Raw genomic sequence first — 18,661 nt, 5'->3', positions numbered from 1 at the left:
GACACGGAACTGTTGGAACAAGTCCAGAGGAGGCCATAAGGGCAATCAGGGGACTGGTGCACCTCCCATATGAAGACAGGCTGAGAGAGTTGGGGCTGTTCAGCCTGGAGAAGAGAAGGCTGCGTGGAGACCTCATAGCAGCCTTTCAGTATCTGAAGGGGGCCTATAGGGATGCTGGGGATGGACTCTTCATCAGGGACTATAGTGATAGAACGAGAGGTAATGGGTTCAAACCTAAACAGGGGAAGTTTAGATTGGATATAAGGAGGAAGTTCTTTACTGTAAGGGTGATGAGGCACTGGAATGGGTTGCCCAGGGAAGTTGTGAATGCTCCAATCCCTGGTGGTCTTCAAGGCCAGGTTGGACAGAGCCTTGGGTGACATGGTCTAGTGTGAGGTGTCCCCGCCTGTGGCAGGGGGGTTGGAAGTGGGTGATCTTAAGGTCCTTTCCAACCCTCACTATCCTGTGATTCTATGATTCTATGTAGTTATGCTTGCTGCTTTCACCCCTCCACATTTTTTTTCACCGATTTCTCTTTCAGGAATGGACATCCTTTGCAGGAAGATTTCAGATCCCCTCAAATTACACTCTATCTTGATATAATATATGCATAAAGACAGAGTTTGTGTGAGAGACCTCATCTCCCTACATAGCTTCTGCATACTGAAAAATGGCAGCAGGTTCCTAGTTGTTCAGTAGAATCTGAAGGATCTCACCTACACCTAAGACATCTCAGGCATAAAAGAATCAATCACAGAAGCATCTCAGGAAGCCCGTTTCATAAGAAAGGAATGTCAAATCTGATATTAAAAATAAAATGGACAGCTCTCAGATGACTATGGAGAATTACCTGAGTATCTCCTGTGCTTTGTTCATCTTTAACCTGTGTTTCTTCAGATGTTTCTGCAGAAGTCTCAGCAGGAGCCTTTTCTGATGACAAAAAGGATAAGTGAGTAGGTCCAGGATAATAGGATGTATTATCCCATACTCCGCAGATCTTTCTATCTTCTGAAGCATTAATACACAGATGGATCCTTTTCTCCTTAGACAACACAGTAACCAATTCCTAATTTGGAAGCTGATTTTTTGCTTGAAGCCATAGAAAGTGACAATGTTATTACTAGAACAAAACTGCAGTCATTCTGGCTGTACTGAAATAAAAAATCTGATTTCAACTCAAATCAAACCCTAAATCCAGTTCTGACATGAATAGTTTTGTCTCTGGGCATCCAATAAGCTCTGCCCTCAATAAATGGTTGGAATTTTATATAACCATGAAGAATGCCTTCAAGGCATGTAAGAGTTACAGCATATTTTGTTCTTGTTTATATGGATAAATATGAATACACTAGTCTTGTTAGAGAATGGTGGATGTCAACATTCCAATCACAGCCTTGAGTGTGTAGTCGTGCTAGCACCAAGCTGCTTGAAACTAGATAGTTATGAATCTACAAAGAACATTGTCCACAACAACAATCCATGTTTTCATGGCATTGAAGATCCCCTACAGCACTTTGTCCTACTTCAAATCATTTGCACATTTTGTTGAGTGTAAAATAAAAGAGGTGCTGACCCTCAGAAGCTGCAAATAACAACTGCTCTCAGGAGCTTATCCTATGTTATCATTTTGCCTGACAGTTACCACCTTGAAAGTACACTCTTTTTGATACTTCTCCTTTTGCAAAGAGCAGAAATACAAGAAAATTGCTAGGCAGTACATCTTTCCATGCTGAAAATTCAAACCTAAAAGTCTTTACTTAAAACAGAGCTTTTCAGCCTCTGATTAAGGTGTCTTTGGACTGAAAACTTCAGAACGGTGGTAATAGCCCAGATGAAAGGTCTAACTAGCCTAGTATCTTGTATCCCCCATTGTCTAGAAGATGTCCTGGTTAAAGTGTGAAAATTGGTGAAGTGTGTCACAGTTTCCTGTATGACCACCCAGCCTCCAAACATTTCTGCTTTGATACTTTAAATCATGTCTGAAGCCTTCAAATCAGGCTAGGGAGTTTAGACATTTATGTTCAACTAATGGTAATTAAAAATGTTTAAAAGACACTAAATAGCTCTGAAAATTTCAGTGTTAGTGTTTACATGGCTCAGAAAGCATGCACCATTTTCTACACGGCAGCAAACATCTGGCTGATTGTTTTTTCTAATTTTGTTTCCCAAGAAGGATGAAAGCCAAAACAGGAGCTGTTCAATTCCATGGTGATGAAGCATGATCATTCTCTCATGTTTAGTAACTGGCAACAGTATCCAGTTGAAGATTATTGTGGCTTCAGATAATAAACCTACCCGCTCCAGTGGCTGATTTCATACTCTGTCGCCTGCCTTCGTCTGAATCTTTGGGTATCAGGTTTCCATCATAAGAGAAGTGAATGGCCATTTGATTCACATGGCTTATTTGTTTGTATGCTCGTTCCTACCAAGAAGAAAGAAACACCAAAATCAGTGGAGGAAAAGTATTTTAAAAACAGAAATACTGTGTAGACTAAATTGCTAAGGCTAAGATCCATATTGATAAATATATGTTTGCTATTTGCATATTTACATTGAATTTCTTCCTATATCTCTCAACACTTGAGAGCCATAAATTAAAAATACAACAAAAAGAAGCAACAACATGAGACTTCTAGTTCCCCAGCACTGTAACAGCAAGTGAGTTTAAATATAGTTCTAATCGACCTCTACTACACACAGCACTCCCTAGGAGACTCTCATGTCCTTTTGCCCTGAGATCCCAGAACATGTTGTTGTACTTACACAAAAGCCTCACCATATGTAGAAAGCAACTCTGAGCTGGGGATAGTACAAGCTCTTAGCACTGTGCCCCAGTTACAAGCACTGTACTAATTCAGCTATTTGATGTTAGCTTGATTGCCAGTTGCTTGTGGAATATTGTACAGTGCAGGCAAGCACCTGGTCTCAAACCACCTATTAAGGTTTTGAGCTGCAGCTAAAAGTGATCAGAAGCCACTGCAGACCATAGATGCTTCAATAGCTTCTTCTTAAAAGTATGACTGCTTTCTGTACCAATCACAGCATATCATCAAGTATAGCATTGTCATATATGATATGACAATATATGACACTAGTCACTGTGGAGGATTAGAAGTTACGGATCATCCATCACCTGTTTCTATCCCATGAATACAGAAAACATCAACTCCAAATGGAAGATAAAGCGACCTTACTTGTTTCCACAAAACTGATTTCCCTTCCCTGGTGATCTCATGTAATGGTTGGTCAAACTAGTTACCGTAGGAGAGGTAAGACAGCCTCAGGAATATTCTACCCAACTGTCGGTTCCCTACCCAAGGTTATGAATAATCTAGTGCCAAAGCTGAAGGAGCTGTCCCTGTGTCCTTTCTTTCAGGGGGTGTAACCCTTGCAAGGGAGGAGTAGGAGGTGAAGACACGGTTCCAATCTCCACCTCCCACAGCCTGCATGGCTGTTCATACTACCTGGAGAGACTGCTCCAGGGTAATGCAACATATGCTCTGCACATACAAACGTGAAGGTGTGACTCTTAGATGTTTCCTGGCAGTCTTTGCTGCACCCTCTCCTGCTCACTCCTACTCACCAGGAACAGAGCTTGTCAGTGATTTCACAAAGCACATTTCTGAGCTCTCCGGTAATTCAAACTGAATCTTGATATGGGGATGCTGAGGTATAACTGTCTTACAAACTGAGTAAAGCATTGACTTTTGTCCTCTAACCACCACAGAATGGAGGAAGTTATCGTCTGAGATTAACTGTACTAATTATGTTCACTGCCAGATCTAGTTGAATAATTGTTATACCCTACTTATGAATTAATACATCAATGCTTTTAGACTTTTGCCCTCTGCAAAAACCCTTTAAGAACCATTGGCAGCAAATATGTAACAAGATGAAGCCACATTAAAAGGAAATTTACCTAGTTATAAATCAGAGGAAAACACAAAACCAGTTCACTGCAAAAAATGTCATTGTGATTTACAGGTCATGCCACACTTACTTTAAAGCTGTATCTGACAATATTCTGGGGAGCATGGGGATTATTAGCTTTCAGGACGCGTGTAATTTCCTCCTTTAATTCCTTTGGAATGGAAAAAAAATACTACTGTAAATAAAACTCCACTATTAATACAACATACAGCATACAAAAATCAGCAGGTTTAGGCTCAGTTCTATGATGTTCAGTTTCCTGCAGATACCTCATGTGCAGCTGATGCCTTCACAAGAACAATGCTTGTGGCAAAGCAAGCTCGGAGTGTAATCCAAAACAGTCATCTGCTTCCCACCATTGTATTTCAATGGGCTTTCTTGAATCTTTTAGCTGACGTTAATTCTTATCTAAGCTATGTTAGCACTTGAAAAATGCTAGCTGCATTCTGTAGGGCAAGGAAGATCACCCGTGTCTTGAAGTGTACACTGTCCAAAAATGCATAAACAATAAGATCAGTAGCAGTGCTCGTAGGATTGACCACTGCAGACAAAATGCAGTACTCGAGTTAACTGTTTCCACTACCTGAGTAGGGGGAGGTGTATCTTCCCTTGAGAGCTACTTGGAGGACAGGAAGCAAACTAGAGTTTTACATGGCAGTGGAAGAGAGACCCAACTACAGCTGAAATGGTGACTGACAGCAATAGTACTGAACTGAGCTGACAGAAAATGGCCATAGGACTGTATATCACACACAGACACCTGAAAAGCTAAAAGGTTGGGTCTGTGGTCCTCCTTGTCTAAGTGACACTTTTGCCCCATTCCCCTCTTGGATTAACTCCATGCAGTTACATTGCCTTAAGGCCAGAACTGTGATTCAAAGCACATTCTCTGTTTTCCTGCTGAAAGACATTTCAGTTTATGCAGCAGACACTGTACTTCAGCAAGTACTGGAGTTTTCATCTCACAGGAATCACTCCAAAACAAATGGGTAAAAGGTAGGCTTAATTTCATAGAATTTTGTACACATCTCATGACAGCTACAGGCACTGTTTTACTCACAGCCTCAGTCAGCTCCAGTTGATCTGGGGGTTTGACTAGAGACTTTCCTCCTGCCCCTGCATCTGCCACGTCTCCTGCTTCAGTGGAGACATCGTCATCCTAGCAGAGGAATGACAAACCCATTAGTACAACTCCCAAAGCAGCACTTCTCCAGGCATGGAGCAAGGAGATAAAAACAGCATCCTCCCAACTCATCTGTACTTTGAGCAGAGCAGATAACCCCAAATGGCAGGCCCAAATCTGAAGACTGTTGAATGGCTACATTTGACAGCAAGAGTTCAGCAACGAGGAGCTGCCGTCTGGAGATAATTCCTGGCCTGTAACAAAACTGGAATAACTGCAATAACAAAACTTAAGTAACTGTACTTCAATTTTGATTTAAAAGTTGGCAATCCTGTTTCTTTTGACCATATACACCCAAATGAGTCATACCTTAGAACTACTCAAGGGTACAAGTCAAGGACCTGCAATTACTTCCAAAGTGCTATTCTATAAGCTACACTTAGAAATTAGTTTGAGATACAAAGCTGCAGGGATGGGGATCCTGGAGGAATGTTAACCAATTTCTCATGAAGGCCAGCAGGTCTGCATTCTCCCAACACAGAGAGCTGCTCTCCTTAGGCTGTGGTTGGGTTGATGTCATGGTATGATATCATTAACAGGAAAATGAATCATTGCAGGGATGAATTTCAATTAATTGTCATTACAGATAAACTGCCAGAACACGAAGTTGCTGATTAAAGTGTTTAACTGCTCCAGGCAAAATTTATCCCTCAGTTAGAAATGTGTAATGGGTTGATTTAAAATAAATCAATCATTCTTTTAAACACAGTTCTCTCAGGTCTGCTAAACATTATACAGCTGGCAGTGAGTGCAGGGTATAAGTGAAGGCTGGTTGAAGTACAGAGACTGGACCCAGCAAAGCTTTGCTATCTGCAGAGTCCACAAACGTAAATAGCACAATGATGTGTAAAACCATGCAGTGGCTGAGAGAATTCTGCATATGTCAGGCATCCAGGGAAAGTCACAGACTGCAGACTTTTTCTTCCCTAAGGGAGCTGAAATGAGGCAAGCTGTAAGGAAGGTCAGGCGCTCTAATACACAAGAGATGATAACGGCAGAAGAGTTGTTTGTGATTTAATGCTCCCCACTTGCTTGTAGGACATTTATCATTCACAATTCGATGCCAACTAGATCAGTGGCTGTTTTCCCCAGTGAATCACATGAGAAGTGTTGTGAGTTTAATGTTTTTATTTATGATTTTCCTTTAAAAGTAAATGAAAAGGGTCAAAAGAGGAACGTTTAACAGGACTGTGATTTGTTCTAAGAAACTGAAAAGCTGTTTATTACCATGTCTGTTTAAAGACGTGTAAACTGTCGTTCTTCCATCCAAGCCAATACAGCAAAGTAAGGTGAAGGTAGATTAAATACGGCTATTCTACGCATTTATTTGCTCAACAGTAAAAACATTATAATAAGGATTATAGTCAAAACGTTAATACCTTTTTTTAAAAATGTTTGTATTTCTATGTTAATTAAGTGAATATGGGATATGTTTTGATTTTTCTAAATCAAGCAGTCTTTTCTCACAGTCTCCAGCTGATATTTTGGAATTTACACCCCATACATTTTATTTTAATCTTTTCTTATTGCAAATTACCTACATTGTAACTTTGTTTTAGCTGCCACTTTTATTCTAAAGTGCTGGTGTAATTCCCTTATCAGTGGAAGTCTAGAGCTTCCTAACCCTACTGCTAAATCAATTGGAATATTACCAATTCCATAAAACAGGCCATTGTTCAGACTACACCTAGTTTTCACCTCATAGATAAAGAATGAAAAAAAACACATTTTGAGACTTGTGGATTTGTGGATCTTACCCGTTTTTTAGATGCCGCTTTCGAAACCCTTGGTAGTCCTGCCCTTCCTCCTGAAGGTCCACCTTGGCCCTGAAGCGACAACATACCAAATGTAAACCTTCAAAGAACCTTTTTCTCCTAATTTAACCAAAGCAGAATAAAAGTTTAATGTGTTTAATAATGTTTGTTCCAATGGTATGTTTCAAAAGCCAAACATTCCAGTATTTTGTCTATGAATAATTTAATTGAAAGACCATCACTTTAACAATACAAGACAGCAGTTTTCAGGATGAAGAAACACTACGCTCTGCTTGGTACTGTCTATCTGTGATACCCCTAAATGTCACACACACGGAGCGTTCTAGTGCCTTGCTCAAACACACAGAAAAGCTGCTCTTCTCCAAATGCCTGCATGTCGTGGTGAGACTGGAGACAGTGGATCCACACCTACAAATACACGAGTGCTAAAAAACATGGAAAACACTGATGAGCAGCTGGAAAGTTAACCACTGCCAATCTCCCCCAGCACAGAAAAACGTCTATGACAGGCTTTAAGGAAAACAATGAAAGAGTTGTTTATAGGGGGCCTGACAGAGTTTAAGGAATAACAGAAGGGCACCAGTGACAAAGCTTTATGAAAACTTCACAGAAGGTGAGAGAGGAAATGAAGAGGATCCTTTTGAGAAGACTGTGGGACAGATAAGACCAAAAACCCAGATGGATGAGGGAGGGAGAGCTGATAAATCAAACAAAGGAGATAATATTCAAAACCTGGGCAAGAACAGGTTTCAAGATGGATCCCAGGAAAAACACTGGATGGAATGGATAGGAAAACCAAAGTAGGTACTTGGAAAAAGTTTTTGTCTTTGTGACAGGAAAGAAAGGAAACTAGAGAAGAGGGAAGGAAAATGAAGGTGTGGAAGAGCAAGCTCCCAAGGGTTTATTGATTTTCTTTAGAAGAATGTTAGAGTATGCCTTTCAGCTCAGATCAAAAGTCAAACTAGCCAAGTATCTCCCTCCAGCAGTATTCAAAGCAGGTATCTATGGAACTTTCTCCAGGATACCCTCTCAGCTTGCCACAGGGACTTAAAACAGAAATGCTGTCTTTTTTATGTCATACCAGTGAACCTTTTTCTCCACAAATTTATTCAGTCGTTTTGGAATCCATGCACATTGTTAGCATGCACAGCTTTCACAGCAAGGATTCCCATGGTACAGCTACATGCAAATGCAAAGAACCCTTGCTTGTTTTTCAAGTCTGCCACTTGCTGTTTTCATCTGGTTTTCCTAGTTATTCTACTCACAATCCCAGCTTTATCATATTATCCATTTTTCATCTCCTTTTCCATACTTCTTATGAACACCTTAAGGAGCATGGTCTCTACAGAGATTCCTAGATGCCTCTCATAGTTCCCCTTCATTAGGAAAATTAAATATTCATTTCTACCATCTGCTTCCTACGCATTAAACAATTAAGCAGCTATAATGACTTCGACCCAGGATCCCCAAGCCTTTTTTCTAAAGTCCTTTTACTTGTTAAGACATGACAATAAGAATTCAGAAAAGAAAAATTTTCAGAGAAGAAGAAACAGGAGCAAAAATGTGAGGCTGTGTCTTTCAGTACTACTTCTCTTTGTACCACCTAAGCCACCTAAAACTGCATTTACTTTTATTCTGGAAGATACATATTAAAACCGATGAAAAATGAACAGACTGATGTATTTATAAGCTTAGAAAATGTGCCTTGCTTTGAAATACAAATTGTTATGACTCAAGTGGAGAAAGTAAAGAGTTATGACATTTCCTTTATAATCCTGCAGTGGGCTGGTAGCAGAGCAGATCAGAGAGCCTAAAAGCTCCCACATCACAACCGCTGCTGAGACTACTGGATCACACAACTGTCCTGTGTCCCCAATGTGATTGCTTGGCAACAGGCAATAGCACATCCTACCTTACGAGAGCATACTACATGTGAATTAGAGGTGATTTAAGCAGCACAATTTAAGCAACAGATTTTCAGAGCAGAGTTTTATTCAGATCCAAATCAAATCAAACTCTTGATTTTAAACATGAAACAAAGCCTACTCACTATTACCCTTTGTAAATGAGTCTATAAAAGCATTATCCTGCAGCAAAGGCATCGACAAGGCAATCTGAGGGTAATTGGTTTTGGCAGTTGCATAGATTTCAATTAACGTAATCCGAAAAGCCACCTGTGAATACATATATGCAAGAGTATTAAAACACAAAAAATGGCACTGAAGAAAAGCTAGAGTGCACTGGAAGGAGACAGCATAAACCCTGCATTGCTCCCTGCACTGTAGAGTTTGTAGAACAGAACGTGAGCAATTCTTCTAATCAACCAGAGGCCTATGGCTAATTTGTTTTATTTCTTTTGTCTCCATACAATACCATCATGGTTTTAAGACTGTAACTTAATGGTATAATACAGGCCTGATATGATTGGGAGACCCTGAGGAGACCCATGGTGTGGCATAGAGGAGTAGAGGCAGGTGATGATAAGCAACGGGGCACAGGCTTGACATAGGGAGACCCCACAAGTGTAAGCATCTCATCACTGGCCAGTTAGAGAAATGTAGATTTGCAGAGGGAGGAACTGAAGAAAATTGGGTTTAGGGGTAACAAAGAAAAGAAAACAATAGCATCTAGCATACTACTATACATTGGGTAATGTCAGGTGTAATGTGAACACCATACCAATGAAGAAATGTGTGGAACTGTGTTAGCTAACATAAAATAAAGTCCAAGTGGGTCTAGAACTGTTGGAATCAAGATGGAAGGTGACACAAACATGAAGAGATGAGATCCTAGTATTCCAGCAATATTATCACTAGACAACACTCATCATGACAAGTAGATCTCTAAAATTACTACAGGGAGCAAAATGGGGATCAAACATGATGCTGGGGATGGACTCTTCATTAGGGACTGTAGTGACAGGACAAGGGGTAATGGGTTAAAACTTAAACAGGGGAAGTTTAGATTGGATATAAGGAAGAAATTCTTTACTGTAAGGGTGGTGAGGCACTGGAATGGGTTGCCCAAGGAAGTTGTGAATGCTCCATCCCTGGCATGTTCAAGGCCAGGTTGGACAGCGCCTTGGCTGCCATGGTTTAATGTGAGGTGTCCCTGCCTGTGGCAGGGGGGTTGGAACTGGATGATCTTAAGGTCCTTTCCAACCCTAAATATTCTATGATTCTATGTGTCAGCCAAAAATATAAAGTGTTTTACATAGCCTCCTAACTCAGGTAACAGCACAAAGTCTACTGCTGTGCCACTTGCTGAAAAGGGCAATCCTGACATTCCTTTTTATTGGTGTGCCTGTGGTTTGTCCTTTTGCTATCTCTTTTGTAAGCTCCTTCTCCCTGTAAATCTTTCTCCAAAGCCTGCACACTGTCCTTCTTCACACCTTTCATTAAAACTTCTCTGCCACATCAGCTGTAAAGAGTACTCAACAGCACCCAGATAGTTGAGGAACTTCCACCACAGCTCACAATGACAGCCATTGCTTCCTTATTCTTCTTTTTAATATATCCATAAGCTACTATTTAAGATGCAAACCTTTTGCTCTAAAAGCCATTTCTTTGTTCCACTATGCAGTGTTTGTACAACAGGGAGGAGGTCACAAATTCAAATAAACAATAAAGGATAACTGTGAATTAACATAAGGATTGTATATTCACTAGCAAGACACTCAACAACAACCAGCCTTCATCTCTAAAATTCAAGCACATTTTTGCTGTTCTTAGCTACAGGAAATAAAAAAGTTAACAGACTATTATCAGCATCTGAAAGAGAAGCATTTCAGAAGTTAGAAAATGTGAGAATTAAGCATGCTTGGGCAGCCTTCCGGGGACAGGCATGGTACACAGTTTAATTCCATAACTATACACTTTGTTTTGTGTAAGTTCCCTGCCTCATTTAAGTTCCCCCAGGCTTACAAACATGGACAGAGATCAGACAATATGTTGCTACTAGTGCTTTGGCTAATGTTGCTCAGCATCTAGAATCCTTTCTTTTAATGGATAGCCTAAATCAGACACCCAGCAAAGAACATTTCAATCACAAGCCAAATACTAACATTTTAGTGAATTCTATATAAACTGAAGATGATTTTGCTACAGAAAAAAAAATTAACAGTCTTCCTAATTCTTTCTAATAAATGGTGCTATTATCCCTGCCTTTAATAATAATTAACAAGAGGAGGAGTGTGAATAATTATGAGAGATTTATATTAGGAAAAAAGTGACATTGTTGCTAGGGAACTAAGGAATGGGTAGGAGGCATTAAGGAGCTATAAGGCATTTCTCACCTCCAGGTCACCATCATAACTTTGACCATCCTGGTTGGGCTCCACTGCTCCCACAAAAAAATTCCAGAGTAAGAATTCATGCATGCTAAACATGGTTTACCCTGATGAGCATCTTGTATTGAATAAATTAACAGATTATCATTTTTTCCATAACAGTCACTGTATTTAAATTAAGGATACAGAAAACTGAGGTGACTACTTTTCTGGACCTTTCTTCCAGGATGTGCTTATGATTGCAGCAACTAGAAACTGGGACAGACATTGACTATGCTACAAGACAAATTGACTGTTTAATATAGCAAAGATACAGTAATCCAACAGGATGATACAGATTAAGAGAGGAAACAGCTAAAAATTGATGCTTTAAATGCATTTAATTTTCTTTACCCTTGCCACAGCCCTCTTTCACACAGACAAGCCATCAAGGGGTGCAAATAGCTGCAAAATCAAGTTCTTCAGCAGGAAGCTTTCCTACTGCTAAACTATCCAACAAGCATTTCTAATTATATTTTTAGGTTGGATATTTGGGTTGTCTCCAAATGAAATTCCTCTAATTATTTATTATTTAAGTTATAAACCAGGAAAATAAAACAAGAAGAAACTATTGGCTACTTTCCAAAGGACATAGCTGTAAATGAAAAAAGCTCTCCAGGCTGGCATTTCCTAAAAGCTATCTTGTTTCTAAACACAGAAACATGAAATGGGATGGAAAGCATCTAAGAGATGCAATGGTTAGTGGAAGTTTTGCTCTCAACACCCTAGCAATTTGAGTCCAGCTTGTCCTGCAATGAGGAAAACAATCACACCCAACCATTCATTCCAGTCTTGTCCTTGTTCCCTCTATCCACAGTGATTACTAACCTCTTTTTGTTAGCAATGTGACAGCCACACATTGCTGTTCTGAGACTCATTAACTGAATTTGTTCAAAATAGACAAAGTCTATCAGTACCTGACTTTTTGACTGAATAGCAAAAGCTCTGAAGCTTTTCTATATCCTGGAACAATTATGTATGCTTCTTTTTTAACAGATATTTCCTATGGCCCAGTTTTTCAACTATTTCATCCTTCACTGTAGAAAACCCCTGATTTGTCAGTGGCAACGCTGATGGCAAATAAATCATCTTAGTGTCCTACCAAATAGAGATTTTCTCTCAAGAGCAACTGTTCATTCAAGAACTGGGTCGAATCCTGACTTTGTGACCATAGAAATCCTTCAGGAAAAAATGTATCCATCCCTCGAATTCAGATCCAATGACAAATCAAGTAGGAGATGCAATGACACTACCACAAGTATAGTCCTGCCATCCAGGGCAAGTTCTTCACTACAGCCTTTGCTGGGTGGTACATCCGTCTCCTATACTGTCAGATTAAATTGCCCCTTCCAAACTAGCTCTTGCAGCTTTTCCTTATAGTGAGGACCCAGACACACCACTATATAGTAACTCGTTGAGTAAGGTGAAGTGAAACAAAATGCTTAAAGCATCAGCTGGGCTGAACAGATCTGGATTTGTAGATCCAGCCCAAAATACCAGAAAATTCAGGAGGCAGGGATGATGAAAGTTGATTAGTCTGCAAAGCTCAACTGTCAGTTTGTATTAACCAAATTTTCCAAGGGCTGAAAATCAATTACGAAGTAATTAAACACTCATCAGGGCAATGACAAACCCAAACTATATTTTTAGGACCATTTAAGAGACATTCCTGCAGCCTTTCTGCTCCCCATGCTCACCATCACCATAAAACAATCAGACTACAAGGCTGAACAATCACAGAACACTCTTGCTAAATTTATATCATCTTTCTGAGAAGAGACATTTTCATTCCCACTTCTTCTGAAGCATAGAGTTTAGCATGTAGTCTGAAAAGAGAAGAACACAGCTGCTTGAAGGATTTCTAAACTGAAGAGGGAAAGACATTAAGAGCTAAGCCTGACATTTCTGTAAAACCATTTAATAAATTCCTGCTAGCTTTTTACTCTTGTTTTGATTATTAGCAAACTACATACCAAACCACTACACGGCACAAGGAGCAAATAAGTACATAAATGGAAACAAAGCCAAAGGAAACAAAGTGACTTCCAGCTAGCCCTCCAGTAGACATCCATTTACACACACTAGGGATGCCAACTGAAGAGCTATTTGCCAATACATCTTATAATCTGTTTTCTGAGAAACACTAAACTGTTTATTTTATATTCTGTGGCTGGTTTAATGCATGCTTAAGAGCCAATAAGCACCTTAAAAGCTTTGGCTGGCAAAAAAAAAAGTAAAATGTGTCTAATTGTTGACTGTGTTTGGAGAGGGGGTCTCTGATTCTCTTTGACATCTCCCTGAACTGCAAGGAAGCTGCTGACAGGTCGTTGGGTGCAAGACTGTAAATCAAGTGTAACAAGAAACATTTGCTGTCAAAATTCTGGTGCTTTCTTAACACTGCATAAGTGATCTGTTCCTGACAGAGGATTTGACCCTAAGTGATAAGACCAGCCAGTCTTGTTTTGCACACAGTAAATGTGAAGAAGTGTATGCAATGTCAGTTAAGAAACCATAACCAATCTTGATTCTGCTTGGTGGGGGTTCAGCAGCACAGAGTGCTTCCCATAGCTCAAAAAAGCCACAAAGCAAAGACAGGGAAATCTGGAGCCAACACGTTCAACAGCACACCTGATACCCATGTTTAAAATAATCTCGGGAGCATTGGCCACTTTCTCTCACTACCCAGGACTACACGTGGGCCTGACACCAGGTTAGGTGCTAATCCCTGCCCTATCAACTTCCTGCATTGCCATGCACATGCCACAAAGATCAGTGTTTTTAAAGCATACTGCACTTCTCAGTGTCCTGTTTGTCCTAGTCAAGTCAGGAGAGCTGAGAATCTAATTCTTCCATTCCCTTCTGTCTGATGCAGGGTTACTGGCTTATGCCTTTCCAAAATCTCACATCTTTCCAAAATGCTCTGGAGCTCTGTTATTGTCCATAACACATTTCAGACCTGAAAGGAAGGATATTATGGAAGAACAGAGCATAAGAAAGCTATTTACAAAGCTGCATTGAGAACACAAAGATCCAGGCATACAAATGCATTTCTTATTTATATACACAAACATGCAAAAGCCTGAAGATGCTTCTAATCAAGGCTCAGATCAAGCTAACAGATTAATCTGGAAGACCACAGCCTTTATCTCTGATGGTCTTTTACATATTTTCACCCAGGAATATGGGAGATTTATTTGAAAGAAAAAGACATCCAGATGGTTGGAGACTGAACTGGAGGCTGAAGTTACCCAGATAAAGAGAAAAAAAAGAGTGAAATAAAGCAAGAAACTGAAGTCAGAGAAGAAGGAAGATACAAGACAGGCACAGAAGAAGGGCAAGCAACCACCACCTGTAAGGGAAAAGAAGATGACAAAAAGAATTGATCAAAAAGTATTTGAAGAATGCACAACCATGATAGCAGAGGAGGGACTGAAGTGATAGGCACTAAAAGAGAAGGACCTGATAGTGTCTGGGTAACTATCTCAGCTTTGAGAACAATCTCAGGAAAAAAATTTTCAAAGGGAAAGCAGTCAGCATTGAAAAAACCTAGGAGGCAAAGCAGAACAAAGCAATATACAGAAACAGAGGAATGAAAAACAGAGGACAGTGGAAAAGAGCAGTAGTAGAGGAGAATTAGCAACAAAAGGGACAAGGATTGAAAGCCCAGGGAAATGATGCTTAGCAGAAAAAACAGCCTCAGCAGCAAATAGCAGGCTTGTTCCCAGCCTTACTACAAACACTGGCACACAGAAGGTATACATATGAGGGAGAAGTGCAGGAGCTTACTTATTTTCAGAGATTTTCTTATTAAGAACTGGGATCTATACTCTAACTTACCAATTAACTTTATAGTGGCCATTATGGCTCAGTAAATACCAATCATCAGGCCGTGAGTGGATAGTAAGAAGTGCAAAGGCACTGCTGTCCACACCCCGAACTCCCAAAGCCACTGAGATGTGGGATATATTTTGACTCAGGAAAAACAAAGCAAAAGCCTATGACGCCAGAGCCAGCTAGTCAAGTACCGAATTCGTCCACAGCAAGAATATTTTGGTAGATAAAAGGACAGGAAACAGCCTCAGATTTAACAAGCTCAAGGCAAATATAGGAAAGGCAGTACAGGAGAAGTTAAAATTATTATATTTTAAGTTACTGCAATGGAAGTTATGTGAAAAGCCAAAAACCCTAAGAATTTAAACAGTTTATAATGTTCCAAGATGTTTAAAATAAAATTAATGCCTTCATAGCACATTAATTAAGTTTTTCAAATAACTTGTGAATCAAAGCCTCTCTGTTCCAGAATATTTGAGATAATGGCTACAAAAAATGATTGCAAACATTTGTGTGGAAATCTAAAAATAAAAGAAACTGAAATTCAGAGCAAGCATTTCATCTCATGTTTAGCTTGTGCCATTATTATTATCAATGAGTTTACAATTTTAGCATAAACATCATAATCTAGGAGTGGATCTGGTTTATGGTTCTGAATTTGTGCCATTTGCAAACTTTATAAAGTCTTTGTAACATGAAAATTACTAAATCTCTACTTCTTAGTACAAAATCAGGAATGTTCCAGTGATCCCCTCTTTTATTCTTGCCAGCTCTAAAGCCCACAAGCTCTCCTACTGCAGATGCAGAAACACCCAGATGGCTTCCAGAGACCTCAGAGGCCGTGAGGAGCTATTTCAGTACTTCTGGAGTTTGGGCTCCAACCCTTGGTTGCAGGAGCAAGATGTCCTCAGGCTCTACACAGCCAGCTCGCATTAGTGAGGTTTATTAGCTCAAGCTTCAGAAGTTGCATGGGTCTGTATGGTCTGTACAGCTGCGGCATGGATAGACCAACAAGATGAAACATGCTTCGGTAACTGGAAGGGGATCAGATGATCAGCAAGGGTTGTTGTTCTCTCCTTGAAAGAGCTCCTGCTGTGCAGATCCTCTCGAAGATCACTGGGGGTTGCCCAGGGATCTCAGTTACCATCTCACAGCCCTGGACCATCACGCTGGTTCCTCTTTTTTCTACTTTCTTTGATTAGTTACGGCTTTCTGGCACATGTTCTGGACTGAGGAAGGAAGCTGCTTGGTCTCGGTCACTGTAGGCCACCACTGCTAACACTCTTCTCACCACCCCAAAGATCAAATATTATCGAATTGACCTAAACCGTATATGAATCACAGAATATCAGGTTGGAAGGGATCTCATCTGGTCCAACCTTTCCAGGCAGAGCATGAGCTAGACTAATGTCCCAGCACCCTGCCCAGCCAAACCTTAAAAGTATCCTGTGTTGGGGAATCCAGCAGTTCCCTGGGGAGATTACTGCAAAATCTGATTGTTCTCATTGGGAAAAAAAGTTTCCTCTTTGTGCAATCAGAATCTCCCCATGATAAATTTTGCCCATGACTCTCATGCTTTCTATGTGATCCCTTGCAAAAAGGGAGTCTCCATCTTCTTTGTAGCTGCACTTTAAATACTGGAACCTGGTGGAAAATTCTGCCCTAGACCATCTTGTTCTAGGCTGAACAAACCCTGTTCTCTCAGCCTTTCCTCACATGGCTTCCCAGCCCTTTGATCATCTGTGGCTGTTCTCTGGACCCACTCCAGCCTGACCACATCTATCTTGTTTAACAGGGATCTCAGCTGAGCACAGTATTCTGGGTGTGGCTCGACCAGTGCTGAGTAGAGTGGGATAATGACATCTTTGTCCCTGCTGGTGATGCCCTTGTTGATGTCTGTGGGATATGAAAAGGGTTTTATCAGCCAGGTCATCTTCTGCTTTTAAATCAAACACTTTGCAAATCTAGTAGATGAGATCCGGAAATTAATCTGTCTGGGCTGTTCATCCAGTACAGCATGCACACAGACATACCCATGCAGAGCCTGAAGGCAGACAGTGAGGTCTCACAGACACATCCCACACCACTACTCCCAGAGCAGGGTTAGAGCCACAAAGGTTAAGACACAGCCTCACTTTATTGTCTGAACAGAGCAAAGACCAAATAGCAAAACTAAAGGAAAGTGACAAAACTTGCAGCGAGGTGTAATTGAAAGAAGTTTTACAAAAGTTTTTAAAAACAGGGATTCCAACCTGCCTGCTCAGTGTCCCTGAAAGATTCTCTGGCAGACTGGGGACACCTTAAGTGCATTAACACCTGCCATGAAGGGAAGCATCATACGCTGTAACAGTGATGCAACAGGATGACAATGATCTGAAGACTTTGTAGGGTTGCTATAGTAGTGACACAGACTGGGGTGCTGCAGCTTTGGGACATGGTTGTTTGCCTGGTGTGTACAATAATACCCAGTTTAGACTGGATATTAAGAAAAAAATCTTTACAAGGAGGGTGCTCAGGCATTGGAACAGGCTGCCCAGGACAGCGTTGGAATCACCATCCCTGGAAGTGTTCACAAGCAGTGTAGATGAGGCCCTCAGTGGCATGGTTTAATGGTGAACTGGTAGTGCTGGGGTAACAGTTGGGCTTGATGATCTTTCCCAACCTTGTTGATTCTTTGATTCTATGACACCACAGAACACACAGGTGTCCCACCAGGGTGATGAGGCACCTCAATGCTGGGTCAGTGATGCCACATGGTGTAACCATGCAGTAAGCAGTGCCAAGCCCTGGTGCCTCACCCAGCCCTGTGGGATTACAGGTCTGCAGGGCACCCTGGGGGGGGGGGAACAAGCTGGGCTACACGTGATGACATAACATGTGGTAGTTCTGGGAACCGCCATGTCACCCTTACACTGTGGCACCCCGTCAGAGCAGGACCTGAGGGTGGCAGGGCTACAGCAGGAGGTGCGGAGCGCCCTTCCCTCGTGTGAACCGCTACCTCCGGCTGCACGAGGCACTGCAGTGACGCCATTCGGGGTGGGCTGACGTCACGGCGGCGGCGGTGACGTCACAGCGGCACCGCCCTCCTGCGATGCCGACACGGGACAAGCCCTTACCTGCCGGTGCTTGTCGGCCGCCTTGGCTGGCATCGCGACTGCCCCTGCGGCCTCCCGACACCGGCCGCTTCTCACCACAGCTGGACGGAAGTTGACAGCTGTAACTATGGCAACACACCGGAAGCGGCGGACGGCCTATCCGGCTGCAGAAAGCCGTTGGCCACAGCTATTTCTCCCCCTCCCCTCCCTTCACCCCCAGTGCCCTCGCTGCCTCCCCCAAGGTGGGGAATGGTACGTCCCGGTGGGGCGGGGGGCAGCGGGGAACCGAGCATCCGGGTTCCTGCGGTGCTGACAGTGACCACGCCCCCCTCCTCATGAATATGCAGATAAGGGGTGGGGCGGCGGAGGCCGGACCCGGAAGCGGCGCGGCTGAGTCACCGCGGCGGCGGCGATGAGGCAGTAGCCGCGGCTGGTGGCGGTATTGTCGGTGTCGTCCTTCGGCGCGTGAGGAGCCTCCCTGCGCTCTCCCGTCCGCCCGCCTTCAGTCCGCCCGTGCCGC

The 18,661-nt window shown here is 41.8% G+C and overlaps 1 protein-coding gene across 1 annotated transcript in view; it reads right to left on the bottom strand.

Annotated features, from left to right (window-relative positions):
• Nucleotides 1-18,329, bottom strand: part of DNAI1 (dynein axonemal intermediate chain 1) — a 125,863-nt gene extending 107,534 nt beyond the window's left edge. The window contains exons 1-6 of the mRNA XM_061371693.1: nucleotides 18,163-18,329; nucleotides 6,871-6,939; nucleotides 4,991-5,089; nucleotides 4,001-4,081; nucleotides 2,296-2,422; nucleotides 851-930 (exon numbers count right to left, since the gene is read on the bottom strand). Of these exons, the coding sequence (XP_061227677.1) occupies nucleotides 851-930; nucleotides 2,296-2,422; nucleotides 4,001-4,081; nucleotides 4,991-5,089; nucleotides 6,871-6,939; nucleotides 18,163-18,195 (489 nt within the window). The 5' untranslated portion in view covers nucleotides 18,196-18,329. The remainder of the gene's footprint in view (nucleotides 1-850; nucleotides 931-2,295; nucleotides 2,423-4,000; nucleotides 4,082-4,990; nucleotides 5,090-6,870; nucleotides 6,940-18,162) is intronic.
• Between the last annotated feature and the right edge of the window lie 332 nt (nucleotides 18,330-18,661).

Source organism: Neopsephotus bourkii, unplaced genomic scaffold (genome assembly GCF_033783945.1).
Source record: "Neopsephotus bourkii isolate Nb327-2 ecotype Australia unplaced genomic scaffold, CSIRO-AGI_Nbou_v1 NB_16, whole genome shotgun sequence".
Classification (NCBI taxonomy): Eukaryota; Metazoa; Chordata; class Aves; order Psittaciformes; family Psittacidae; genus Neopsephotus; species Neopsephotus bourkii.
This window is presented reverse-complemented; position numbering and strand designations above follow the sequence as displayed.